Raw genomic sequence first — 27,712 nt, 5'->3', positions numbered from 1 at the left:
ATAACAAATTCAGCTCCTTTAAAAGCTCTGTCCAAACCTATTGATGTCACCAAATTAATCTTTATAAACTGTGTAGCCCAAAACATAAACTAGTAATTTTTTTTTTTTTTTTTTTTGAGACGGAGTCTCGCTCTGTCGCCCAGACTGGAGTACTGTGGCCGGATCTCAGCTCACTGCAAGCTCCGCCTCCCGGGTTCCCACCATTCTCCTGCCTCAGCCTCCCGAGTAGCTGGGACTACAGGTGCCCGCCACCTCGCCCGGCTAGTTTTTTTGTATTTTTTTTTAGTAGAGACGGAGTTTCACCGTGTTAGCCAGGATGGTCTCGATCTCCTGACCTCGTGATCCACCCGTCTCGGCCTCCCAAAGTGCTGGGATTACAGGCTTGAGCCACCGCGCCTGGCCAAACTAGTAATTCTTTAATTCAGCCTCTTAAATTATGTAAAAAACAAAATGTGGAGTAACAAATCAAAGTTACAATAATTCTGGCTTTCAGACTAATTTACTAAAACTACGTTAGTCTCTTACATCATGTAGAAAAAAGATACTGCAATTATGGACCATCATTTCAATACTACCAGATTTTATAATTGCCCATTCTGTTACCTTCACTGACATCTTCATTTCTTCAGATGAATTTGGGTTACTGTCTAGTGTCCTTTCATTTCACCCAGCAGGACTCCCTTTAGCATTTCTTCTAAGGCAGGTCTAGGGGTAACAAACTCCCTCAGCTTGTTTATCTTAGAATGCTTTAATGTCTTTCTTTTTTTTTTTTTGTGAGATGGAGTCTTGCTCTGTCACCCAGGCTAGAGTGCAGTGACACTATCTCGGCTCACTGCAAGCTCCGCCTCCTGGGTTCACGCCATTCTCCTGCCTCAGCCTCCCGAGTAGCTGGGACTACAGGCGCCTGCCACCATGCCCGGCTAATTTTTTGTATTTTTAGTAGAGACAGGGTTTGACCGTGTTAGCCAGGATGGTCTCAATCTCCTGACCTCATGATCCGCCCACCTCGGCCTCCCCAAGTGCTGGGATTACAAGCATGAGCCACCACGCCCGGCCTCCTTCACATTTGATGAGCTGCTTTGCCAGGTATAGGATCCTTGGTTGACTTTTTTTTTTCTCTTAGCATTTTTAATATATTGGCCCACTACCTTCTGGCCCCTAGTTTCTGCTGAGAAATCTGCTGATAATCTTTTTTTTTTTTTTTTTGAGACGGAGTCTCGCTCTGTCGCCCAGGCTGGAGTGCAGTGTCTGGATCTCAGCTCACTGCAAGCTCCGCCTCCCGGGTTCACGCCATTCTCCTGCCTCAGCCTCCTGAGTAGCTGGGACTACAGGCACCTGCCACCTCTCCCGGCTAGTTTTTTGTATTTTTTTAGTAGAGAGGGGGTTTCACCGTGTTAGCCAGGATGGTCTCGATCTCCTGACCTCGTGATCCGCCCGTCTCGGCCTCCCAAAGTGCTAGGATTACAGGCTTGAGCCACCACGCCCGGCCTCTGCTGATAATCTTATTGAGCAGCAGTCCCCAACCTTTTTGGCACCAGGGACTGGTTTTGTGGAAGACAATTATTCCACAGACCGGGGGGCACAGCATGATGGTTTTGGAATAGAACTGTCCCACCTCAGATCATCAGGCATTAGATTCTTATAAGGAGTGTGCAACCTTGATCCCTGGCATGTGCAGTTAGTTCACAAGAATGCTTGCATGCCTATGAAAATCTTATGTCACTACTGATCTGACAGGAGGCAGAGTTCAGGTGGTAATGCTCACTCACCCACCACTCACTTCCTGTTGTGTAGTCCAGTACCTAACAGGCCACAAACTGGTAACGGTCTGTGGCCCTGGGCTTGGGGACCTGTTATTGAGGATTCTTTGTATGTAACAAGTTGCTTCTCTCTTGTTGCTTTCAAAATTCTCTGGCTTTGGCTTCTGAAATGTTGATGTCTGGGTGGTCTCTTTGAATTCATCTTACTTGGAATTTGTTGAGCTACCTGGATGCTTATATTCATGTGTTTCATCAAATTTAGGAAGTCTTCAGCCATTACTTCTTCAAATATTCTCTCTCTCCCTCAACCCTGCTTCTGGAACTGCCAACATGCATATATTGGTCTGCTTAATGGTGTCCCACAGTTCCCTCAGACTCTGTTCATTTTTCTTCAATCTTTTTTTCTTTTCTTCAGACTCATTAATTTCTACCGTCCTATCTTCAAGCTCACTGATTCTCTTCCTGCCCTTGGATTCTTCTAGGGAATTTTTCATTTTAGTTATTGTACTTTTCAGCTCCAGAATTTAGGTTATCTCTTTATTGATATTTCCATTTTCCTCATGCATTGGTTTTTAACTTTCTCCACATCTTCCTTAGTTCTCTGCACATCTTTAAGACAGTTATTTGACAGTCTTTGTCAAGTACGATCAGGTCTTTTTCAGGGACAGTTTCTATTCATTTTTCCTTGGAATGAAGCATATTTTTCTTTGCATGTCTTGTGATCTTTTTGTTGAAAAACTGGCATTAAAATTAAATAATGTTGTTAATCTGGAAATCAGATTCTTCTTCCCCAGGGTTTGCTGGGGGTTTTTGTTATTTATTTATTTTTATTGATCCTTAGCTGTCTCTATGTCAAAGATCAGCTCGAGGTCTCATTTTATGGTCTTCTCAGTTCTTTTCTGAGCTGTACCTTTCCCTGGACATGTACATTTTCTACTTCCCCCTGTATGTGCAGGTGCTTTTGAACATCCTAGTCTTTAGTGTCTGGCTCCCAAAAGGAGAAAATGAGAAACATGAAGGGTGGGGGGAGAAGGGTCCTGGGCCTTTAAATCACAGCAATGGAAGTAATTTAAGCTGGATGAAGAGGGGTTTGCAAAAATCAGGGGAGCTGCAACAATGGTCTCTGGACTCATCTGCCCCTCTAAAATCAGAAGTAGCAATCAAGGATCTGGCTCCATGTGCAAGCTGCTCCTGGAACACGTGCACAGTTGCCTGCCATGGGCAGGGGGTAGGGTAGCTGCCACTGTGCCAGGAGCTAAAATTAACCCTCATTTACCATCTAAGCCTTGCCCTGGAAGTTACAAGCCATCAGCAGACTCCAGAGCTCCAAAATAGTCACATCAGATTCTGCCAGTGCAATTACTGTCCAGGTAGGGAAGACATATTCCTGGTGGTTTGTACTCTGCTATCTTCCCAGAATCCTTCCCCTTCATGAAAAACATAAATGCTAAAAATTGCTTGTCTTTGACTTACGTACCATTCCACCAGAGCATGAAAGCCTGTAGATGGCCTTCACTCCACTGATTTCCATCTGGAGCCTCCTGCAGCATCTGGGCACACCCACCTAGCAGTGATGGTCAGTGGCAATACCTCTGTGCTCCCTTTTCCCCTCAAAGCTTCATTTGATCCCTCGTGCTCCTTTTGACTTTTTTTAAGTGGCATGTGAAATGAATATTCATATCTAGCCTTTTCAGTTCCTTTGAGAATCTGGGGAATAATGTATCCCACACTTAGTAGGCACTAAACACTAATAAAGTCTCAATTTCTCGCCCTGTACTGCCCTCAGCAAACTCCACGATGATCCTTCTGAAATATCTCATTGGCTCATGTGAAAAGGTTCTCTCATTAAATCCTGAAAAGCAGAGCAGAATTCAGGAAGACCTGGGTGAGGATTAGGGTGACTGAGGCTTTCAGACCAGCAAGAGGGAAGAGGGAGGACAGTCCAGGCACCTGCTTAGATACTTTAAAGTCATTCCTCTTCAACTCAAATTTTTTACTAATAAGCAAAAATGTAAAAACCATTAATTCTGAAATTTTACATGTAGTTTCCTTTTAATTCTCCATTACTGAAACTGAACATCAAACAAGAGGATGAATGCCACGCAGAGTGTCACAACACTGCTGTTGTATCCAATTTAAATAGAGAATGCCTTCCCTAACCCTTTAGGACCCAAAATTTATGTAACATTATCTCAGATAGGAAGGGAATGCTTCCTCCTCCTGTTCTTTTCTCACATGGCAAATAACATGCACGTGATTTACTGAGGATATTTACTGACAGCAAGACACAGTGGCAGCAGCAGGTCTCCTTGCCTTTTCTTTAGAACAGCCTGGAAGCCTGAAGGCCAGCACTGTGGCAGCAACCAAACACTGGAGGATAGTTATTTCTCTGCCATGGACTCCCCATTGGTTTATGCTGATCATTCCAGTAGAACCACTTTGAAATAAATCAGCTATATTCATAATCTGAAATCAAACACAATAACCACAGTTTGCATAAATGTAACATTTAAAAAACCACCTGCATTAAAACAAATAGAACCAAAATACAAATAACCCACAGAAAACGAAGTATATGGAGGTTATAATTCTTAATAGAGACTCCTACATGTCAGTATGAAAAAACTTGACCATAAAAACTGCCAAATCTGAACAAAATACATCAGATAAGAACTAAAAATGGCCATGAACAAATGAGGACATATTCAACATGACCAGACACACCACTTATTTGCCTATCAAATTGTTAGAGTTATTTTAATCTTGAGCACATGTCCACTGCCAACATTGCTTGGCAACTGCAAAGAGGCCTTTTCCATGCTGTCACCCTGCCCTTCTGGAGGGCAGCAGGTACCCAAAGCTTCAAACCTGGCGTGAACTCTGACCCACTCACTCTACCTATAGGAAATGAGCTCAAGGCAGTAACTGCAATCATGGCAGTGTAAACGTGCATCTGAAAGGAGGCTCACTGTGGTCCTGTTGAAACAACACTGATGTACAGCAATACAGCAAATACTACATTTACTCATGGCACACTTGTAAAATACAGCCATTGAAACGTAGAAGAATATATGTAATAGACTTAAAAGTCTATAATTTATTAAGTACAAAAGCAAATTATTTAAAAAAGCACTTGATCCTAATTTTGTAAAAAATTTTTAAAAAGAAAAAAAATAAATCCCTGAGAGGGTTTATGTCACATACGAATGCTGCTATTTACTCAGAGGTAGAATTATAAGAAATTTTAATTTTCTTTATACTTTAATGTGCTTTCTAGATTTTATGCTATAAGCATAATTGCTTTTATAGTCAGAAAAAAAAAGCAAAATAAAATACATCCTATTACATCCTATTCGGGGTAATTTAAAAACCCTTTTCACACATTTCAAAATGCAGAATTACAAAGTCAATAACTTTTATTAACATAATGATATAAAAATTTTAGTATGATATACAGAATTCCCAGAGTAATTCCAAAACATTTTAATGCACTTCTTAAAATCTTAATTTACAAGACACCTTGTCTTACCACCACTGACCTTTCAATACAAAAAGCTGACAATTTTTGTTTGCTATAAAATTACAACATCAAGATTGGAGTTAGGTAGCTTTTTTTTTTCTTTCCCTTCCCAGCCATTCTATTGTAAGGAATGTCCGTTAGACTACTGCCCAAACCTCTGTATGTCAACAATAAGTTACATAGATTCTGTACATAATTACAACAGGGTTATTAGAATTCCAGTATGTCACAACATACTTTACCACAGTCCACCATGGGGAAACAGGGCTACTATGCACAGTGCTATTTGTAGCCAGACAGGAGTAAAACATGAGAGCTGGCCCAGTTAGCCAGGTTTATGTGTGGAGAATTAATAACAGCTTTGTTAGGCACTGATCCAGACTAATTCTGGAAAAACCTGGTTGTTTCTGTGAAGCATGCATGATTCACAAAATTTTCCACCCTCAATACCCCAAAAACCAAACAATTTCATAACATACTCTTAATTAGCTATATAAAAATAATCTATATCTTAGATTCGTGCTTGACTTCAAATTCTTAGAAGTAACTAAAGGACTTTACATTCTCTGATTTAGGTTCTGTATAATTTTAGATCACTCAGCTTAGTCAAGTTTGAACAAAATAATAAAATGGTTTGGCTAAATTTTATAGGCACACAACTCAAAATGTGAAAGGCAGTGAAGAATGTAACCGTCTCCACCTTCAATACGGGGCAACGCTGTTCCCTGCTCCCCTCAACTGTACTGCTGGTACTCACCAAACAGCACTATGGATATGAAAACCTTAGACTTTACTACCAATGCTTCCAAATCTGCTGACTTGGAATAAAAATAATACATCAGTACACTTCCACGAGAAGAATTAATATTGTAGTGTTAGGAAAACTAGCAATTTAACTAAACAGCATCAAGTTACAAACCAGGAAAGTGATTTAAAACTAAATGCTGGCTTATGTTTCTGAAACAAAGCATCTAAACTTGGCAGTCCAAAATGGCACTTACTGAGTGTCCATGACAACAACAATATATGCTGACAAGCAGCACACCTTTGTTTTTTGTTTTTGTTTTTAAACGGCATCTCGCTCTGTCACCCAGGCTAGAATGCAGTGGCGAGAGGCATGATCTTGGTTCACTGCAAGCTCCGCCTCCCAGGTTCACACCATTCTCCTGCCTCAGCCTCCCGAGTAACTGGGACTATAGGCGCCCACCACCACGTGGATCTGGCTTTTTTTTTTTTTTTTTTTTTTTTGTGAGACGGAGTCTCGCTCTGTAGCCCAGGCTGGAGTGCAGTGGCCGGATCTCAGCTCACTGCAAGCCATGCCTCCCGGGTTCCCGCCATTCTCCTGCCTCAGCCTCCCGAGTAGCTGGGACTACAGGCGCCCACCGCCTCGCCCGGCTAGTTTTTTTTTTTTGTATTTTTTAGTAGAGACGGGGTTTCACCACGTTAGCCAGGATGGTCTCGATCTCCTGACCTCGTGATCCACCCGTCTCGGCCTCCCAAAGTGCTGGGATTACAGGCTTGAGCCACCGCGCCCGGCATCTGGCTAATTTTTTGTATTTTTAGTAGAGACGGGGTTTCTCCGTGTTAGCCAGGATGGTCTCGATCTCCTGACCTCTTGATCCACCCGCCTTGGCCTCCCAAAGTGCTGGGATTACAGGCGAGAGCCACTGCACCCAGCCAGCACAACTCTTTCAATAACAAAACTGGCAGAGCAGGCACTGCGTGTGACTATAGTGCTCTGTGAGCAGGGAGGATGGGTCCAGCTTGCTTCCTTTCCATCAGCCTCCCTGTGAAACAGAAGTGAGGCAGCTGGTTTGTACTCTGCTATCTTCCCAGAATCAAGTTTCTCTCTGTAAATGGTCTCAAGTTTCTCTCCGTAATTTCTATATATGAACTTGTCATTTGAAGTGGGAATAAATAACTGAATTTTAAAAATCAGGAACTACATTTTTAGCCTAAAGAAAGTGCAAACTTGCAGTACAGCAGAGAACAACCTCGGTGCCTGTGATTCCTCACAATGCCCACGCCAGGCCTTTCCTTTCCTTTCCTTGTCTCTCCATCTGTTAAAATACCAGCATCTGTGTTTTTGTAAATGTACTTGGCAGATTCAAAATATTTCTTTAAATAATTCAGGAAGTGCTTTCTAAAAGGAGATGCAGGGAACTGCTGAGAGGGATCTGTAAGAGCACAGGAAGGGGCGAGTCCCGGTGCGTGGGCTCTGCAGTGTCTTCCCACATCACCTTGGACTGCTGGAGCTCATTCGTCCCCGGCACCTGGTCTGGGGTGCTGCGCTCACATGTTGTAGGCCACATAGATGGGGTCCAGCTGGTCAGCCAGGAAGCCGTCCCGCAGGTGCATGCGCTGCTTCTCACCCCGAGAGTTGATAGGGATCACCCCTGGGTCCACAATGACCACGACGCCCACGACCAGGTAGTGCTCCTCCAGCACCACGTTGGTCACCAGGGCCACCAGGTCCAGGGCATCCTGCTCCAGCCCGTCCAGCTCCACCACCACCACCAGCAGGTTGGTCCAGGTGAACACGGCACTGCAGAGGAAAGACAGATGGGGTCACACGGACACAGGCACGGGCCACAGGGGCCAATGAATGCTTGGGAAAGGGTGGCACAGAGAAGAGCAAAGCACACTGATGTCACAGAGCTATTTAAGGCTATTCACAACCTAAAGATCAGGCCAGATCCATTTTACAGGATGTCTGTTCTAACTAAAGCTTTTACTGAGAATCAGGAGCATTATCTGATGCTGAAAGCTGTACCTGTCCCAACACAAGTTCCCCACAGGTGAAGGAATCAGGAGTCACAACCATGTGAGAAACACATTAAAAGCAGAAACACTTCAGGATGAGACCTGTGGAAACCTTACCTTTTGCCTGTGCATTTGGGGACAATCTCTTGGCTTACAACTCATAAGGAAACGGAGAAAAAAACAAGCCAAACCCAAACAAAGGCAGCAAGGTGTGCTCTGGTACCATGCTGTGCAGAGTACATCCAGAGGGAGGACCCACAAGAAGTCCTCAGCCCTCTCTGGCAATGCCCAAGGTAGACAGGGCTCGTCTACATGGCACCCAGCTCCACTGCAGACCAGGGTGACAATGCAGGAGGCCTGTGCTCAGGCCCAGCAGTCCTCGGCTCTGCTCCAACCGATGCACAGCACTCACGCACAGAGGAAGGGCTGTATGGACCACGTGGAGCCGCCCTCCACCTGGGCTCTTACCACTCAGCGACGCTCCTGTGTGCTCGGATGACCGAGGTCTCGATGTCGATGGGGTGGTACCGCATGCCTCTGAGCTCCAGAGTTTCATCCAGAGACCCAACGACATACAGTGCATCATGCCGCCCTGTGAACAGTGTGTGTTTACACGTGCCCAGAAAGCCGAGGCATGCAGAGGCATGGGCTCGTATCCTCTGAGCCCAACCAGGGGCTCTCAGGCACAGGGAGGTCTCAGCTCAAACATCACGAGGTCCCACACCACATGCAGAGAGGGTGATGGAGGTACTGGCAGTGCAGGCTGTTACCTCTGCAGCATGGAACCACCTCAGGAAAGTTACAGCAAGTGTGAGCGTGTTATTAAAAATAACTTTTATTTCTGGGAATGGGACACTATCTATAGGAGCTACCAAAAGTTCTGCCTTATCTGGCCAGCTTGTGGTGGCTGCACAGAGTCCTCTGGACATTGGCCACAACTTTGAATGGGTTGTGCATGGGAAAGCCACTGGTAAAGACACAGCGGCAGAGAGGCCGGCCTGGCAGAGAGGAGGAGGCCTCCCTGAGGAGCCTGGTAGCCTTATCACCAACACCATCCCCCCACCCCTTAGCAGAGGCCAAGGTCCCAAGGATAGCGAGGGGCAGTCATGGAGGGAAACCAGTATTTTCAGAGAAAACCGCTGTCAGAGTATCTTTCCCCCACACTGAACAATACCAGACCACAGCAAGGAGTGAGGTGTGCCAGCAGGTGACCAAGCTCTTGGGGAGCCCAGATCCTCCCCGCACAGCACTCACGTGGGACTTCACCACAACCCCTCACCTCCACTGGCATCGGTGAGCTCTGTTCGTCGAAGGAAGCCAAGGTAGCCAGTCCTTGCCCAGATGGTCTGTGTGTCTCCAAAACTCAGCCGGGCACTGAAGTGGTCAGCATGAAGCGCCTCCTCCCCATAGACAGTGTAGTAGCCGGTGGCATTGTGGGGGCTGCTTACCCAGATCTGGTGGGGCCCAGAGGACAAGAATGTGAAGTGTCACCAACCACCGAGTTCAGATTCTGTCACGAGACATCCATTGGCCAAGAATAATGCTCCAGAAAACACCGAACGAAGTCGGGCGGATAATATTCATTGTCTCTTATTTTATGAACTAAGTTAAATTACAGGCACAGAAAGCAAACATAACTTTTCTCTCCTTAAATACTGTTTCTTCCTTTGACCCAAGAATGGCATCTGTAGGACTCTATCCTACGTGGGTAAGTAGACGGGGGCAATTCCACCTTCCTCACATCCAACTATTGTTGGCAATAAGAGAGGGCTGGAAGCAACCCAAATTCCACAACAGGGACAGGCTGAAGGAATGAGGGTCCCTACAGAGAGGAGAGCATGTGGCTGCTCAGACTCATGGCAAGACAGAGGCCCTGAAAGCAGACAGCACGTCCCAGGGTTAACGTCAGCCCCATGCGTGTGTGTGTGCGTCCACTATCCATGTGCACGTGTGTGTCCACCAGTCTGTTCACATGTTTGCGTGCACCCACATATCTACACACATGTAAGCATTTGTGTGCATCCATGCAGAGACCAAGGGACCAGAGGCCTGTGCCTGCAGGACCAAGTGTCATGGGGCCCTTCTAGACACAGAGTCCGTCCAGAACCTACAGTCAGTTCAACTGGCTCTAACATGCCCCTGCATGGCAGCGTCTGAAAGAGGAGAAGGGGGTGGCCAACAGGGGCATTTCTCTTGAGCATCTGCCATGAGGGGTGGGTCCCCATTCCTGGCTCAGACTCGCCATCTCCTGGGGGCACACCCTTGACTTACAGACCTGGGTTTGGCTGTCCAGAAGTGGGATGGTTGAGGGGAGGGTCCCTCACTCATCCACACTCAGGATTGGGACCCAGGACACCTTCCCATCAGGACACAGTTTAAGACCACCTGAGGGGTCACACGCTCACACCCTTGTCCCAGTCAGAAGAAGCCAGCTGAGGCTGAGTGATTTCCCACTGGGCACGGCTTGCTGGAAGCCCCCAGTCTGGCTTCACAGCAGAGCCCACAAATGATGCCTGTGCCCGCCTGGTCTGAAGACATCAATTTGACAGCACATTCCCCAAGAGGATAGGACTAGGAACGTGAGTCCTAAGCTCTCATGACAACAGATCAATCTGCACGTTCGGGACATGACTGCATGTCAAGCTGCCACCGCTGCCCATAAATAATGAGTTGTGCCTGTCCCAAATTACAGCAAGATATACGTGCAATACATGTAGACATTTCAACCCAATGGATTCCTGTATAGCCTCCGTGTTCTCAGGGAGACCTACACCTTCCACCTGCACCCTCAGGACAAGGGCTCTGAGCTCTCCGAACCTCCCAGGGCAGGTGGAGACCTTGAACTCTTCTGGAGCAGAGTTCTCTGTCACCAGTTCCCCCGGGTCTGTGCTCCTGCCTGGGTGCCAGGGACCACGTTTTAAGTAGCAGCTGCTGGGTCCTGCACAAGGTAGCTGTTTTCCATGCTGCCACTGGTGCCTGTGCAGCTCCTCCCACCTGTCAGTGCCCTCACACCTAGGGGTTCCCCTCTGTTGGTTAGGTCAACCTAGGGATGAGGCAGTTTGTCCCACAGTACCCCAAAATCCTACATAGGAACTGGGTCTGGGAGGTACATGGGAGAAGGGCCAAATGGTTTCTGGTAGATTCCCAAAGGCAAGTGTTATTCCACAGTTTAGAATTCCCAAATCTGAAGCAAAAAGAGAAGGAAGATGAAGCCGGTGAGGCTGGAGAGCTCAAGCCCCTCCCATGGGCCCCTGCCCTCAGCTCACCTCTCCCAGGTGTGAGTCTCCCAAGGGTCCTTTGGTCTCAGTGTGTGCGATGATGACCTTCACGCCAGGGAGGATCTGGAAGGAGGAGAGCTATGTCCCTTGTTAAAGAAAACATGGCACGAGACTCTCTTGATTCAGTGACGTTAAAATAACGTCCCTCGGAAGTTGGCCTGCAGGACTGACGTGCTTATGTCAGGTCAGAAAGTTTAGAGGCTGCTCCAAATTTGACTTCGAATTTTGAAAAAGAGATGTCAATAGAAATAAGTTGTGAATCTTAGCAAAATGACTCCAGCTCCTAAGACGGGACCCCATCTTTGGGTGTCAGGAGGGGCAGAGGGTCACTAAGGCTATGAAGACAATCAGCCAGGTGATGCCAGCGCACCTCACGGGCACACATCCAGGGGTGCAGTGACCCTGCTGTGCCCAGCCCTGCAGGAGGCACATGTCTGTCCTAGTTCTCAGCCAGGAACCTGACCACGAGGAAGTTCTTCCTGCCCGTGACTCCGAGTCAGTCCAACCACTGAGCACTGGCTCTGTGCCAGTTCAGAGGCAACAGGCCACCATCTCTTACCTGGCCTCCCAGGCCCGGTCCCAGCGTTCCCTCACTGGGCTCAGGTCGGGCCACTGACTGCACAAGACCTGGATGCTTGTTCTGTGTCCTCAGTTTCCTCACGTATGAAATGGGGGCAGTCGCACTCCTGGCAGGAGGAGGGGACGAGGGGCCAGAGCGAGGTGTGAGCTGTGGTCAGCGCCAGACCCTCCCCGGCCACAGGGAGGTGTGAGCTGTGGTCAGCGCCAGACCCTCCCCGGCCACAGGGAGGTGTGAGCTGTGGTCAGCGCCAGACCCTCCCCGGCCACAGGGAGGTGTGAGCTGTGGTCAGCGCCAGACCCTCCCCGGCCACAGGGAGGTGTGAGCTGTGGTCAGCGCCAGACCCTCCCCGGCCACAGGGAGGTGTGAGCTGTGGTCAGCGCCAGACCCTCCCCGGCCACAGGGAGGTGTGAGCTGTGGTCAGCGCCAGACCCTCCCCGGCCACAGGGAGGTGTGAGCTGTGGTCAGCACCAGACCCTCCCCAGCGGGTGGGACTGTTCTGTTTCCCCAGATGCTGTTGGAGCCTCCATCTTCGCCCTGCATGTCCCAGCTAAGCCCCAAAACCAGAGCTCTTTCCAGGACACAAACCTATCAGGCCCAAGTGATTGTAACAGCAAAACAGGAAAGAATGTCCAATAAAAGGGGGTGAGTGAAACAATTACAGTGCAGCTGTACATGGCAGGGCAGGAACAGCCACTGAAAGGAGCGGCGTGGAGGCCCCACGACCCAGGGAAACTCGCTGAGTTTACACCAAGGATGATGCAGAGCTCTGGCGATGGCGGCTCACATGTCCCTGTGCTCAGAGAAGGGAGGACATGCAGCAGCCCCGGCTCCCACAGATGTGCTGTCCACTAAGTTCACCCAACTCCACTCTCGGCTGGTCTACTTCCTAAAGTGACTGTCACAGGGGACATGGGATGGGAGCTTTTCAAGCCCCTGCACCTGCATGTGAGTTCACTCACTCACTCACTCCTGCTCCCCACACTCAGCCCAGTCCCACCGTCCTCCCAGTAGCTCCCACCTCGAGACCCTCACAGCAGCTGTGCCTTCTGTCCCCAGTCTCACCCCTGCTGCCCTGCAGGAGTCTGTGTGCTGGACATCACGTGGCTTGGCTGGGTCCCTCTCTGGGCCCGTCTCTGACTCCCCACAGATGGCTGTGGCCACGGCAATGAACGGAGTCAGGGTGGCCAATCTCCTTCTCTGGTCTCTGGGGTTGTGAAGGCACCAGGGCCCCCGCGGCCCCTGCTGGATGTGCAGCAGCTGCCCACTCACATCAAGCCTGGCATACTCTTCATGCTGCCTTCCTGGGCTGTGTGGCTTTTCCTCCTTCCTTTGAACCTTTCCTGAACCAAAGGAGGTTCAAACCTCCTTCCTTTGAACCATTCAGAGGATGCTGTTCTGTGCCTATGTCTGCTGACCCCTTGCAGCATCTCAGTTTTTTCCTGGGAGTCCTCAGGCCATCTCAGGATCCCCCAGATCCTCTACAGGCTCTGGGGGCCTCTTCCCTGCTGACACCCTAAACTAGGGCATGAGATTTTGCCATCTCCAATTTAGGGTCAGGGCCACTCCACTGATGTGTAGGTGGGCCGGACCCTGCCTCCATGGCCCTGCCCCAGAGGCCTGAGGCCTGCCACCCACCCAGTGGGAGTTCTTTATTCCTGTACCTGAAGTTCTCCCTTTCTTGGCTTTGAGCTCAGACGTGTGTTTAAAGACGTAACTAAGTGATTCTATATCCCAGTCACAAAGCAGGGAAGGAGGCTTCTGCAGCAGCCAAGCCCACCCCAACCAGAAGTCGACCCGTGTTCATCTGAGCCCCAGCCCCCAGCACCCTCCACGGGGTGATGCTTCAGACGGACGTCTCAGACACGACTCAGAATGCACACGTCTTGGTTTCCACTACCTTTCCAGACTCCATCAATGGCAGGCTGTGCGGAGAACCCCGTTCTACCAAACGTACCCTAAAAATCAAGGGAACAATTTCAGTATGTAATTCACTACACAGGTATGTCTAAAAGGGCAGATCATGAGGTTGGAAATGATCACTCTGAGGGTCTGCTGACAACAGCCAGGATGTCAACCTTTCCACAGCACACCTGCCATGAATGGCAGGGACACCCCAACCACGCTGTGGTCCCAAGTGCTGCCACCCTCATGCACTCACGACCCACCCCATGTGCTCACAGCAGCTCACTCTACATTTCTTTTAGGTCCTCCTTGAACCCAGCAGGCCCCTGGCACCCAGTAAGCTAAACCTAGTGTTTACATCAAGCTACAGTGTGGCCATACTTGAGAACCCAGGACTGGGATCTGAGCTTCAAAGCTGGGAGAGGCCCTGATACACACCTGACCACAGACCAGCAAGCACACGCTGTATGCACCACCATCGGTTATCAAGATGAAAACTAAGTCAGATTCTATGACAGCATCAGGTAAGAAATGTTCTTGCCAGTAGACGGATTACTTGTCTTCTGTCTGTCCCTATCCCTCTAAAAAACCAAATGTCACAGGGGTCACTCTTATTCTTCCTGGCCGTGTGACAGATAAAGGGATGTTAACTGCAGCCCTGGGGACGCGGGCGCACAGAGACAGACACTGAGCTCCCTGGGAAGAGGAGGCTCACAGCTCTCCTTTTCCTCTTGGTGCAGATGGCCCAGTGTAGCCAGCTGTCCTCTCATGTGCCTATGCAGGTGCCCAGGTAGGCCTGACTTGGCCCAGCTGTCCTCTAATGCCTGGGTCCCAGGGGTGCACAGTCAGCGCAGACCTGGTCCGCGCCACTTTGCCGCTGGGTATGAATGGGGCCCAGGCAGGCTGGGAACATTACCTGTCATGGCGCAGTGCCCGCATGTCCACGTAGACGGTTGTGGGGTCTGGGCCAGCTGTGCCCTGGAAGGAGAGCAGCAGAGGAACTTCTGTTCAGGGGCCTCACTTTCATCTTGTTTGCACAGGCACAGCTGCATGGCAGCTCCTCCCTGGCCCCCGGGGACACCCAAGAAGGGAGCCGCTCTGCTCCCTGCAGCAAGTCTGCCTCGGGGTTCGAGGTCCCCCAGGCAGGCTGGTGCTTTCCATCCAGACATCCACAGAGCTTGATAATATTGAAAGAGTCAATGACTCTGAAAACACCAAATCATGCCACTTTACATTTCAGCTCTAACAACTTTCTATTCCCACTGGTCTCCTGCTGTGATGAAAACACCATTAGGATTTGAGGGGCATTTCCACCATGCTGTCAGGCAGGGCCTGGCCTCTCACCAACCAGTCTAATTCTACTGGGGACTGCTTGCAGCCGAGACTCACCCAGGTGAGATGGACGGCAGCCTTCACCTTTCTACTCCTTTCCTTTCTGAACCTTACAGTTAACATTAATCCCGACTAACGGACATTATGTGTCATTTTATTCAATAAGGAACATCAAATTAAATGAGTACGCTGATCAACATCACCCTTAAAGATCCCAGACAACATAAACTATGTCTACACTGGAATTAAACACCTCTGCACTGAATTTAAACAGAGGCCTTCCTCCCAAGGCAATACTATGAGCATTAATATTTTTTGAAAATAGTTTTACTTTTAAATTTGGTTACAAGGGAGCTTTTGTAATATGTCAAGTAATATCCACTGTGAACAAAGTAAGACAGCAAAAGAAACATGTTTGTCTAGAATTCACGAGAAAGTCACATGAACTCGTGGGAGGGGGAAGCACAGAGGCACCAGCAAGGTCAAGGTCAAGGTCATACCTGCTCAGCCAGCTTTCCCAGCCTGTTGGGCTGACAGAGGCCAAGGAGGCAGCAGAGTGAGACAGGGAGGAGACAGCCACAGGAAACACACACAGAAGCAGCAGCCACATGAGAAACACAGGGAAAGAGAGAGCAAAACCCACCTCTGTATCTTAAAGAGCAAACGTGAACATCCATTAACTTCATTTCTGCAATCACATGTGGCGTCCACACCCTTCCGACGTCTAGCAAGGAGGCCCCAGGCTTGCAGACGCAGAGCCACTAACACACAGGCCGGCACCCACGCTCAGCCACAGCTTACAGCAGGAAGCGAGCTCACAAAAGGCCCGATCTCTGCTGTGTGACAGGCGTGTGAGGCTTGAGTGGTCAGGGGTCTTTTTGTGGGGAAGAGGGTGTGAGCAGAGCCGCCACCCTGCCCTGCGTGCACTGCCACTGTGACGGGGAGGCACAAGGCCAAGCAAACACTTTGGAAACAGAGACAGGCCCGCACTCAGCCCTGCTCTGGCATGGACAGGTGCCATTTCCTTCCAGCTATTTTTGTACAATGTGGGTGAATAAGGTATTCAATATGTAGGGTTATCTAAAAAGCTATTTGGTTTTAAGATGTTTTTAGAAAGAAAGGAAATTGAGATACTAGTACAAAATCTGAGAAATAGCTGTAGCTATCTGAGGAAGCAGTAAACAGAATTGCCATGAGCTCTTTAATCTCTGAAACTTGGTGCTTTTTTTTTTTTTTTTTTTGAGACAGGGTCTCGCTCTGTCACCCAGGCTGGAGTGCAGTGGTGAGATCTCGGCTCACTACAACCTCCTCTTCCCAGGTTCAAGCGATTCTAGTGCGTCAACCTCCCAAGTAGCTGGGACCACAGGCACACACCACCAGCCAGCTAATTTTTGTATTTTTAGTAGAGATGGGGTCTCATCATATTGTCCAGGCTGGTCTCGAATTCCTGACCTCAGGTGATCCGCCTGTCTCGGCCTCCCAAAGTGCTGGGATTATAGGCATGAGCCACCACTCCTGGCCTGAAACTTGGTGCTTCCTTTTAATAAGACATTTCAAGGTTTCAAAAATGAATGAGTCAATACAAATTACATTTATTAATGTTTCAATTTAATATTGCTAGATATCTTAAAACAGTAAGTTCAATCTTGCTTTAAGAACTTAGCTGTGTATTATATCTAACTTAGAGAGTCTTACCGGTAAGATATTAGTCACTGTTCAAAAACAATTTGTGTTTTTTTCCAAATAAGCCTTTGTTCAACTAGAATAGAATATCTTTAAAAATAAAACTCTTGAAGCTAAAATATTACGTGGAAATGAAACATCAAAGGCTCAGAGAAGGAGAAAGAGATCAGGCAGGCACAAAATTGCACATTAACAGCTGGGAAGCTTGGTCTCCACGCTGCCAACAGCCAGCTTTCGAGAACCACAGGCCCCAGCGCCTCACCTGGAGGCAGATGGCCACGTTGACCCTGCACCCGAACGTGGTGCTTACGGCGCGGGCCGGCAGGCCCAGGTCCTTGAAGAGCTTGGAGAAGGACTGGGTCAGCGCAATCCTGGGCCGCTCCTCGGCGACCACCATGCATGTGCGCACACATGACAGGTTCACCCCCTTCATCTGCGGGAGGGGGGAGCAGTCAGGCCACAGCCACAGCCCCGTGAGTTGCCAGGGCCCTGGGCACTGTCTTGGGAAATCTCCGAGTGGGCACACAGAGGTGGAGCTGGACACCAACCTCCTCTCTGCAGGCTGTGTCTGTCCCATAGAATCCTAAGTGTGGACGCGCTAGAGGATTCCATCTGACCTGCATCCCACACCTGCCCTCCCACACAGCCAGACCTCCACCCTGCCATCTCGCAGGGACCCTGCCCTACTCCCACACCCGCCTCTCCTTCGGGGTGTGGAGCTGCAGAGACAGGTGAGCCGTGGAGGAGGGATGTGTACACAGGGCCCGTAGTGGGAAAGGTTTTTCTCTACTTCTTCCAACTGCAGGGAGGGGCCTTGGGAGTCTTGTTTTGTTTTGTTGTTTTTAAACTTCCCAGGGCTGTGGTCTACAGCACACTCAGAAGCCCGGGTCTGGGCACTCACCCTGAGGACACCCGTCTGTGCGCCCAGGCCCTTGGTGCACATCTCCATCACAGAGTAGGAGCAGAAGGTGACGCGGGCCTTGTACTGGCTGACGGCTGACAGCCACAGGGACACATTGCTCTCCAGCTCCAGCGGGGGCACCAGCACTGATTGGTGTCCCGAGTAGACACTGCGAGAAGGAAGGCTTGTGAGGCTCCACCTGCCCACCGGGCACTCCACTCTTCCCTTCCTCAAGGACACTTCTTTTCCAGCCACGACAGTGGCATGATTCTGTTCTGATGCCAAGTAGGGGAGTTTGGTGGAAAACACGCCATGGGGTGAACGTTGGGGGATGGCAGGCACGGGGTCCTGAGCTCTGCTCCAAACACTTGGAGAGTATCCAGGGACAATGCTCCAGAGGCACTCACTTACAGAGATGGATCACTACTTTCTAGTGTTTGAAGGAATCAAACAGATTCTTCCCAAGTACTGATAATGGATAGTGTATTTAATGAAAACTGTATTTTCACTCAATTTCAGACTCAGACTCCAACCCACTTCATCCCCAAACAAATCCACTCACACACGTCTCATCAGCTTCCTGAACACTCAGAAAAGGTGCCTTAGAAGGCCAAGGTTCCTAAGAGCCACATGAGCTGCTCCAACCTGGCAGGCGGCAGGGGCCCTGCACTCACCTGCACAGACACCACAGGGCAAAGCCAAGGCCACAGTAGGGGTCGAGGCAGATGGCGATCTGCCGCGAGGGGTACAGCTCACACTGCAGCTTTATGGAGCGGCATAAGGCGCTTGTGGCCGCGTGAGACATCTCGGGAATAAAATAAAGTTCAAAAAAAAAAAAAAAAAGGGGGAAATGAAATTCAGTGATGTGCACGAGGAGAGAGGGTAGATGGCAGCGTCTGCTGTCCACATGGCTAGACTACCGAACATCATATTTATTTCCTTAAAAGACGGTTGGCTCAAATCCCCATATAACCTAAATAATACCCAAGAAATGGTACACTAAAAATCTTAGAAACAAAATTTCAGGATATTGAATTTAAAAAAAAAATTTTTTTTTTTTTTTGAGGCAGAGTCTTGTTCTGTTGCCCCAGGCTGAAGTGCAATGGCACAATCTCGGCTCACTGCAAACTCTGCCTCCCGGGTTCAAGCAATTCTCCTGCCTCAGCCTCCTGAGTATATGGGATTACAGACGCCCGCCACCATGCCCAGCTAATTTTTTGTATTTTTAGTACAGATGGGGTTTCACTACATTGGCCAGGATGGTCTCCACCTCTTGATCTCGTGATCCACCCGCCTCGGCCTCCCAAAGTGCCGGGATTACAGGCGTGAGCTACCGCGCCCAGCCTGAAAAATGTTAATCGAGCTGTTGGCTCCCAGCAAGGTAAGAGATTCTTCAAAGCCACCAGTTCCTGGAAGCCAGTTAGTCATAGATCAGAAAGTTTAGACATGACCATAATGCATCAGAAAATGCATTACTCTCAGGCTAATCACATTTTAGGCTTCACTGGTGTTTAACACCAATCTTAAGAAGCAATATTATTGCCTTGTGCTTTGTATAAGGACCTGCCGGTTTAAACCTGTATCTGACATCCTTTCTGTCCACTCCTCCTGATTTCTAGGGGTTGAGGCAAACAGGATTTCAGAGGACCTACCTTCACCCCCGCTAGTATCCCAGTGGTTGACACGCTGAAGTCCAAGTATGCGAGGACATCGGGGGAGGGGGGCCTGAAAATGCTCGCTACCTTCTTTTTCGGGATGTCATCTGTTAAACAGGAGACACCAACATTAGCGTTCCCGCATGTATTCTGAACGCTCTGGGCTTTCACAGGCAAGAGGCGACACATGATTTGTCCTTGGGAGTCCTGCAGAGAGTGAGCTCAGACAGCAGTGGGGCCGTGACCATGCAGGCTGTGTGTGCTCAGGAAAGCGTTATTTCATTCTTCATGGAAACGCTACCCAGTCCCACCAAGACCACACTGAGCCTGTGGAAATGGGGGACAGGGCAGGGCGAGGAGAGGTGGCATCACGTCACTGACCAGTAGGAAAGATTAGAGGACTGGGGACTTGCCAAAGGCCACAGAGCCTATGGCAGAGCCCAGATGAGCCCAGAGTCCCGACCACAGCAAAAATAGCCATGGACGGGCTCTGGGTTCTGCGTGCTTCATCAAGTTCTTGTGGCCCCATGAGCCAGACACCACTGCCTCCCGGGATGCAACTGGGCACAGGCTCAGCAGGGCAGGCACCGCTCCCCCTGAGGCAAGCCCATGAGGCTTTGGGGCCCTGGCCGGCTGTTCAGCTCTGAGCCTTCCCTCCCCTACACCAGCTGCCCTGGCCCAGCCCCATCCAGCCCAGGCTGAGACAGGTCCACGGCAGAGGGGAGCCAGGGGGGTTTCTGACCCTCGCCCTGCTGGCCCTCAGCATTTCCTGGGGCACGACAGCATTCACCAATGATGGGGACAGGGATGCTGGAGTGGTGGCACGCGGTGGGAGCTGTGTCCCCAAAGCGTTTGCAGAAAGCCTCAGAGAGCTGCCAGCCCCCATGCCAGCAGGAGGCGGGTGAGAGGGGCAAGGCTGTGCTCCACACCACTTGGGACTGGGTGCGGCTGCTGTGGGCTGAGTGGAGCGCAGGTTTACACATGGGACAGGGTCCCCCCTGCTGTCAGCCAGGCTCCTGCCAGGACTGCTCTTGCCTCGTGTGTTTTTGGACGGCAGCCAGGCAACACCACCCCTACAACACAGAAAGGAAAAGGGACTGGTCCTGGGCAGTGTGAGGGCACGCACCTGTGTCTAGGATGGTGGGCCAGGTCCTGATGTCCACGGCGGCAGCAGCCTCCTTGGACCTAAGCAGCCGTGTGACGGCCTGCGTGGTGAGGACGCATGCAGACTTGCTGACCTGCATGGCGAGGGGCCAAGGGTGGGTGGGAGGGGCCTCTCGAACTGCCCAGAAAAGGGGGCAGCGGAGGGTAGCCTTGCAGCCTCCCACTCACAGACCCTGACCCGCGGGCCAGGTAGGCGCACCTCCACGATCATCTTGACGGTGGGCAGTGTGGTGCCAAGGTTCTGAGGGTGCGGGGGCCGCACAGTGACGGGCACGCAGCCACAGTACAAGCAGCCATAGAACGCGGCGATGAGGTCCACCCCTGTGGAGACAAGGACTGGCTGTGAGGAGGCCGGTCGCAAGAGGCTCCCACCAGCCTCTGTTCACTGTTCCTGCAAGAGAGGAGAGGAGGTGGTGCTGGGGAGGGCATGGGTGACTCTCAGGTTTCCAGAGGGGTAGCTGAGCTGAGGAGGTAGACACATGCAGAGAGGAGGGGCTGAGCTTAGTTTTGGAAGATGCTTCGGGGAGGGAATGTCTGGGTGCTGCTTAGGGTAGGGGGCTGCTTACGAAGAGCTGCAGGTGCACAGACCCACAGTGAGCCCACCTGGTGGGTAGACTAGAGCCACATGGTCCCCAACACTCAGTCTTCCCTTCTCCATCAGAGCCGCAGCCACTCTCTCAGCCCTTTTGTGCAGCTGGACACAGGTTGCAGTGCTTGTGACGGTGCCCTAGGAAAGCGATCTTTGAGCTCATCTGTGTGCTGGTGCATGCAGGCGGGCTGTTCGCAGATGTGCGTGCACACCGCCTGCACGCCCTGCACACGACCCCTTGTGATTAGGACCCATGATAATGACAATGTGTCAGTCCTAGGCGTGTGGCTGGTGTCTTTTTTTGGTAGAGATGGGGTTTCACCATGTTGGCCAGGCTGGTCTCCAACTCCTGACCTCAAGTGATCTGCCCACCTCAGCCTCTCAAAGTGCTGGGATTACAGGCATGAGCCACCACACATGGCCCACGACTGGTGTCTTTTCTCACCATCTGTACTCTCTCACTAGCAGTGAAGGGACAGGCACACAAGCATCTCCTGTGTGGTCCAGCTAAGAGGGAGCGATGCGGGCACTCCATTCACCCAGGGCTGAGCCAGAAACACATGGCTAAAGAAGACCTTCCTGGCCTTTTCAATAAAATATTCCATACACCACCGTTACAAATAAATAATAAGTGATAAGCAAACATCCCTGAACTGTACTATTTGGCAAGCCCACAGGTCACCTGCACTGAGCCTGGGCCTGTGTCATCTTCAGCCGGCTTTCTCAGAGTGTCCGCGCGTCTCCTCTAGGACTGACCGCACCAGCTCCTTCATTCACCCTGTCTCTCTGTGGAGGGGCACTGGGGCCATGTGACCAGTTCAGTGCAAACAGAAATACCTTGTAACCCTACCTCTCTGCTCAGGAAACTCATCCTCCCTGATCCCATGCCAGGCCTCACAGCTTTTTTAGTCCTTCTTAAGAGGATAAAAAGCGCAATTCAGTCTAATGAATATAGAACTCCAGAGCAGACCAGTGTAACATCAAACTCCCTGCTTCTTGACTGGTGGCTTCTACTGACAGAAGGCAGTGGAAGAGAGAGACCAGTGGACGCACTTATGTGCTGTGCCCAGACACAAGGGCTGGGCCGATCCTGAGAGTCCAAATCCCGGGAGCTTTGCCAGTCCATAGAGTCAGGGCCCCATCAGGACAGAACCTGAGAACTGGACTGGGACTCAAAGCCCCCAAGGCCCGGGATCCCACGGCATCCTTATGGAAAACCCAGCGACCCCAGCCTTATCTGCATCTCCTCCCTGGGTAAACCTGGCCCCCACCACACTGGCCTCCTTTCCTGCCTTGAGCCACTGGGCATCATTGCTTCACAGTCCCTGCTACACAGTTCCATCCAAAGCCCCTCCCCAGCACTCCAGGTCACATCTCTCCACTGTATTGATATTGAGGTTCTCCCCATAAGCTGATTTTACTTTGGTCAATGGTAAATCATTGGCTGGCTTGCAGGCTTTAGAACTTGATCAATCATAAAATAAATGTTTACTGGGCATGGTTCTAGATGCGTCCAGTACACCAGAAAAACAAAGTCTCTCCCTTACGGACCGTGTTTTCCGGCAGGAAAGACTGATTTTAAACCTCCTGAGAGGAGGAGTCCTTTCACTCTTATTACCGTGTACTGTGCACATTGTAGGCATCATTAAGTATTTTTTGAATTCGAATGAGCAGCACCAAAAGCTAGAACAGCATATTCTAAGCCACAGTGACCTACTCTTTATGACACCAAAGCTTAAGAGTTCTTACAGCTTGTATGGTGCATTGACAGGGAGTCTTGCAGGGTTTTTAAATTATTTAACTTTCTGTGTTTCCACATTTTGCATTCCTGCCCACAACCTGAATATGAAGATTACAGTTTCCCCTTCTTGACTTCTGGAATGCTCCTAGCATTGTGGAATGCACACAACAGGGACTTGGAACACATGAGAATTTCCAAATAAGCAGCAGGAGCAGGACAGGAAGCAACAGTTGTTATTTAAAAGTTGTAACCATATGTAGAAATTCTAAATGGCTAATTTTTTCCAAAATAAACATTTCCTTTTAGCTCACAAACTTAGGAATATTTACATGTATACTGTTTTTAATTTTAAAAACTTGAGCTGATGAAAATTTTCCTGCTAAACACAAAATCAATAGAAATACTACTGTGTGAAACGTGTGGAAAACAAGGGACCTACAAAGCAAAGGGCAGGCAGAGAGAACTGCACCAGACAAGGGGGCTGAGTCCATAGGCACACTACTCTCTAACCATGAAAAGAACCAGGACACTGGCATCAGGAACTAGACAAGCAAAGGGCTCCACCGGCTCCCCGGTGTTTCCAATCCCTGTGGGTGCAACACTGCCTCACCTTGGCGTTCAGCAGCAAGAACAGCGGGTGGTCAGGAGTGGTGTGGGCACGCCACTGCAGCACGTCAGCCAGGAACAGGAACTGCACGAGGGGGCGACTTGGTCACTGGCACCTCCGGGGCATGGACACCCGTCCACCCGTCCCCGGAACAGGCCTGTCACCTTCCGTGCCTGGTCACTGTCCTCCAGGTGGGCAAGCTCTCTCCCAGAAGCCTGAGCAATTCTCTTCCCAGCAACCAGGTTCCCCACGATCATGGAGGCTGGTCCAACCTCTAGAAATGGGGGGATTCTGAATGAGAAGCTGGTAACTTCTCATATATAATCACCACGTGACTTTATTTCCGTTACAATTTTTATTTTGAAAACATACTTGAATGAGGCATTTAACTTTTCTGCTGAGACACAAATACTCAGAAAGCCAGCTACAAGGTTTATGCTAAGTGACAAAGAGAATCTCTCTCTCAAACATAAACCACACCATATCGAGAAGTTTACTACATGACATATCTCTGAGGATATGATTTGGCCTCAGTCACACCAAAATGCTTAACATATTTTGCTTTACTGTACTTTATGTATAAATCAGGAAATATGTTTAGTGTATTTAGTGATATGTGTTCAATAATTAACAAAAAAACTTTGGCATGTACTGGAAATCAATATGACCAAAGAAACGAAAAATTGCATTAAAGTTAAACCAGACTCTAAAATTAGCTTTTAAATGTATAAAATGAGGGAAGGAAAGTTGGCCATTTGCTGAGAGATTTCCAAGGTCCCATCAACCCAGTGTCTGTGGCAGGTCCCAGGGCCGAGGCAGGCAGCTGGCTCCTGGGGACAGGTATGGCTTATGCCACAGCACGGCCACAGAGGCACTTTTGACTTTAAGCTCCAGTATGATCCTGGGCATCATTTCTAGTCCTAGGGAGCCATCTCCTAGCCATGCAAAGCTAAGATGCCATCCTTGAGTTTATCATTAAAATTGGTTCCTAACAGGCAGGTGGAAACCACCATGAGGTGATGTGGTTAAGTTGCCCCATGCGTGGCTGGTTCGCAGGAGGTGGCATCATTCTGGGGTGTACACTTGCTCTGGCTCTTGACCCCAGCCCCAGAACAAACCTGTTTGCACTAGAGGGTCTAGCAGGGCTGCACCCTAACCACAAACACGGCTGCTACCAATGTCAAGACTAGACAGCATCCTGTTGTTAGGTCCAACTAACCTGGTGGTTTCTGGCGAGGTTTGGGGAGGTTGGTAACACAGGTGTGAGGGCACATCAGCACATTGCACGGGTGCAGTGTCCCTTCCAGAAAGCGCTGTTTGGTTTCAGAAATGTGAATCCCTCCGAGGGGAGCCTTGGGCAAGGTGTTGGCAGGAACCAGAGCCAGACAGTACACGCCCACCTGGTGGATGCTATCGATGGCCTGAAAGGGAAGGACCCTGTTTGGCACAGGCCCCCAACTTGAGGCTGGGGAGATGCTGGGCGGGGGCCATGAACATCCCCTCTGTGGACCTGTCCCCAGGCCAGGAAATGGTGCCCTCTGGACATTTTGTTGAATGAGGAAACAACATGAAGAGGAGTGTGTGCAGTTTTCCACCATTTAACTCAGAAAGGGGAAACACACACTGTATTTGTGTGCACATGTCCATAAATCTGAGACCAGAGGCTGAGGGATGGGGCAACGAGGAGACGATGGGGAAAGGGCACAAAGCCTCAATTAGACAGGAGGAGGAAAGTTTTTTCTTTGAGATACATTGCACAGACTGGCGAATATCATAAATAATGTACATCTCAAAATCACTATGAGGGTGCATTTCAAATGTTCTCATCAGAAAAAAAAAATATTAAGGTGATGGATATATTAATTATTCCATATAGTATTCATAAATTATAACATCACTTCATACCCCATAAACACAAACAGCTATAATTTGTCAGTTTGCGATGAAAAATGCAGATAAACAAGCTGGAAGCAAGGAGGACAGGGCGGAACAAGCCAAGCACTCGGCGCTTGGAGAGGAGTGGGGGTGCCAGCTTGGGAGATTCACCCAACCATAGGCTATGCCGGGTGCCCACCTGCAGCACACGGCTCATCCACTGGAAGCTGTCCTCCTCCGAGGCATCCGGCCGCTGCTCAGCCACCAGGACGATCCGGTCATCATGCAGCACGGTCACAGAGAACACAGCGATCCTGAGGGATGAGACATGGAAATGGCCACACGGCAAGAGGCCAGACAAGACACAGATGCATTCTCACCCGCACAATGGAAGAGGCAGGCTGTCCTAATATTTAAAATGCAGTCTATCAAATGGGGCTATCTGCTGCAAATTCATAAAGTAACTCATCATTCTAATCTCCTTGAGGATGGTTGAAATGTATCTCAAGTCACAAAAAACAGAGAGGACTTCAGGACAAAGCAAAACAACCCCAGAGACACATATTTTTACAAGAAAAAATTCCTTAATCTGATGTAAATTTCCTTGTGCACAAATATTTGTCTAAAGTTCTATTAATTATATTTTTTTAATCCAACAGATTGCATCTCTCTTTTACTAATCTATTCACATTTATAGAGGTTAGTATATTTAGACGTGTTTTTACTATCTTAAAAATTTCAACATGTCCTCCTTTGTTCTGTGTTGCCTTTTCCTTCTTTTAGACTTTGAGTTGATATCTCTGTCTTTTCCTTTATAAAATAAGAAGATGTTCTCCCCACCAAACCCATCATGTCAGGGTATCTACACCATTCTGACTCGGGGATATTATGGATATACTGTCTCTTGTCCTTTCCTTTGACTTGACTGGTGTGTACACACACACACACACACACACACAATTTATACAACAGACCTCACCTAGTATTGAGTTCTCCTTACTCTCATACATCTTACAGCACTTCCTGAATTTATTTCTCTTAGTATCTTGACCAAAACTGTTTTCAGTATGGACCTTTATGTGTCAAAACTTCTGAAATTTACATGATTGAAAATATTTTTTATTACAACTGCAAAATTAAGTAACAATTTGGATAAATTGGGTGCACTGTTATCTTGTGCCAGTTCCACTGTGGGGAAGTCTGACGTGTTTTGCTTGGCTTTTGTGTGGTCCATGGTGAGAATACAGATAAGCTCAACATGCCATGGGGCCCTCTGTGGACCATTTCCCAGTCCAGAGAACCCCAACCACCTGCTTCCTCAGACAATCCCTGCTCCACTCCATGCATTCCTTCTCCCTGAGTTTGCTATCTGGACACTAGCCCTTCTCTCCCATCTCTCTTAATAGTTCCTTTAAAGTTCCTATTTTACTTCCAGAGTAGTTCCCTAATCTGACTTTCCACCTTCTCAACTTGTTCTCTAGCTGTATCCATTCTATGTATTCCATCTACTGTGTTCTTTGAACAATTACTTTGTTAGCATTTCTTGATCTTATTTCATGTTGCAAATCTTCTATTGCTCTTCTTCCAATGGCACATATGCTCTCAACTGGTTGTGGTTCCATTTCCAAGTTCCTGTATTCCTCAGCTCTTCCCTAGTCGGGACAGGGAGGCTATTCTGCCTGCAGATGCAGTCACCCAGGCCCCAGTTATTCACTCAGGCTTGCCTCGCCTCGTCAGGATCCTGCTTGGGGGACGGGGGCTTCATCTCCAGGTACCATCAGGTACAGGTGGCCCTGTGAGGGGGTGGTCTCCCTGTTCCACCTCAAAGCAGGGTTTGGGCTACTTGATGTTATCCCTAAGGACACCTGCCCAACGTGTCCCCCATTTCTGCCGTGAGGGGCAGGTCACGACCCTGGTTGTGCCACCCTCCCCCTCCCCCGGCACACACGCGCACACATACATGTACACACACACGTGCGCACACACGCATGAGCACAGCCTGCCCTTCCCGGTCCCCTGAGCAATCTCCCACCTTCTCTGTTGTCCATCCTCTGGGCTTTTTCCTCAAGACTAACCATGATGACACACCACTTTGCAGAATCCCCTTGTGATTGCTTTAAGGGCTGCTCAAAGGCAGGGTCTGGCCTGGCTCCCAAGTACCTTAGTTTGAGTAACAAAAGGCACACCCTTGGCCAGGCACATTGGCTGACACTTGTAATCTCAGCACTTTGGGAGGCCAAGGAGGGAGGATTGCTTGAGCCCAGGAGTTCGAAAACAGCTTGAGCAATATAGTGAGACCCTATCTCTACAAAAATATTAAAAAATTAGTCAGGTGTGGGGTGCATGCCTGTGGTCCCAGCTA

General features: G+C 49.3%; 1 protein-coding gene across 9 annotated transcripts in view; it reads right to left on the bottom strand.

The window, feature by feature from the left end:
* Nucleotides 1–5,158: 5,158 nt before the first annotated feature.
* LOC105472470 (disco interacting protein 2 homolog A) overlaps nt 5,159–27,712 on the bottom strand; it is a 109,430-nt gene continuing 86,876 nt past the window's right edge. For 2 of the 9 annotated variants that reach the window (XM_011725711.3, XM_071095897.1), the window contains exons 22-39: nt 25,550–25,664; nt 24,695–24,896; nt 23,640–23,749; nt 23,479–23,559; nt 21,142–21,265; nt 20,738–20,859; nt 20,501–20,612; nt 19,372–19,481; nt 18,394–18,524; nt 17,720–17,888; nt 17,081–17,251; nt 15,636–15,665; nt 14,720–14,781; nt 13,799–13,856; nt 11,310–11,384; nt 9,323–9,497; nt 8,512–8,635; nt 5,159–7,825 (exon numbers count right to left, since the gene is read on the bottom strand). In XM_011725711.3, the coding sequence (XP_011724013.1) occupies nt 7,573–7,825; nt 8,512–8,635; nt 9,323–9,497; nt 11,310–11,384; nt 13,799–13,856; nt 14,720–14,781; nt 15,636–15,665; nt 17,081–17,251; nt 17,720–17,888; nt 18,394–18,524; nt 19,372–19,481; nt 20,501–20,612; nt 20,738–20,859; nt 21,142–21,265; nt 23,479–23,559; nt 23,640–23,749; nt 24,695–24,896; nt 25,550–25,664 (2,224 nt within the window). In that variant the 3' untranslated portion in view covers nt 5,159–7,572. Of the gene's footprint in view, nt 7,826–8,511; nt 8,636–9,322; nt 9,498–11,309; nt 13,857–14,241; nt 14,385–14,719; nt 14,782–15,635; nt 15,666–17,080; nt 17,252–17,719; nt 17,889–18,393; nt 18,525–19,371; nt 19,482–20,500; nt 20,613–20,737; nt 20,860–21,141; nt 21,266–23,478; nt 23,560–23,639; nt 23,750–24,694; nt 24,897–25,549; nt 25,665–27,712 lie in introns of those variants that run through there. The other 7 variants (XM_011725714.3, XM_071095899.1, XM_071095898.1 and 4 more) reach the window with 6 other exon arrangements.

The sequence above is a fragment of the Macaca nemestrina genome, chromosome 4 (assembly GCF_043159975.1).
Source record: "Macaca nemestrina isolate mMacNem1 chromosome 4, mMacNem.hap1, whole genome shotgun sequence".
Classification (NCBI taxonomy): domain Eukaryota; kingdom Metazoa; phylum Chordata; class Mammalia; order Primates; family Cercopithecidae; genus Macaca; species Macaca nemestrina.
Note: the sequence above shows the minus strand (reverse complement) of the source record. Positions and strands in the feature narration are given on the sequence as shown.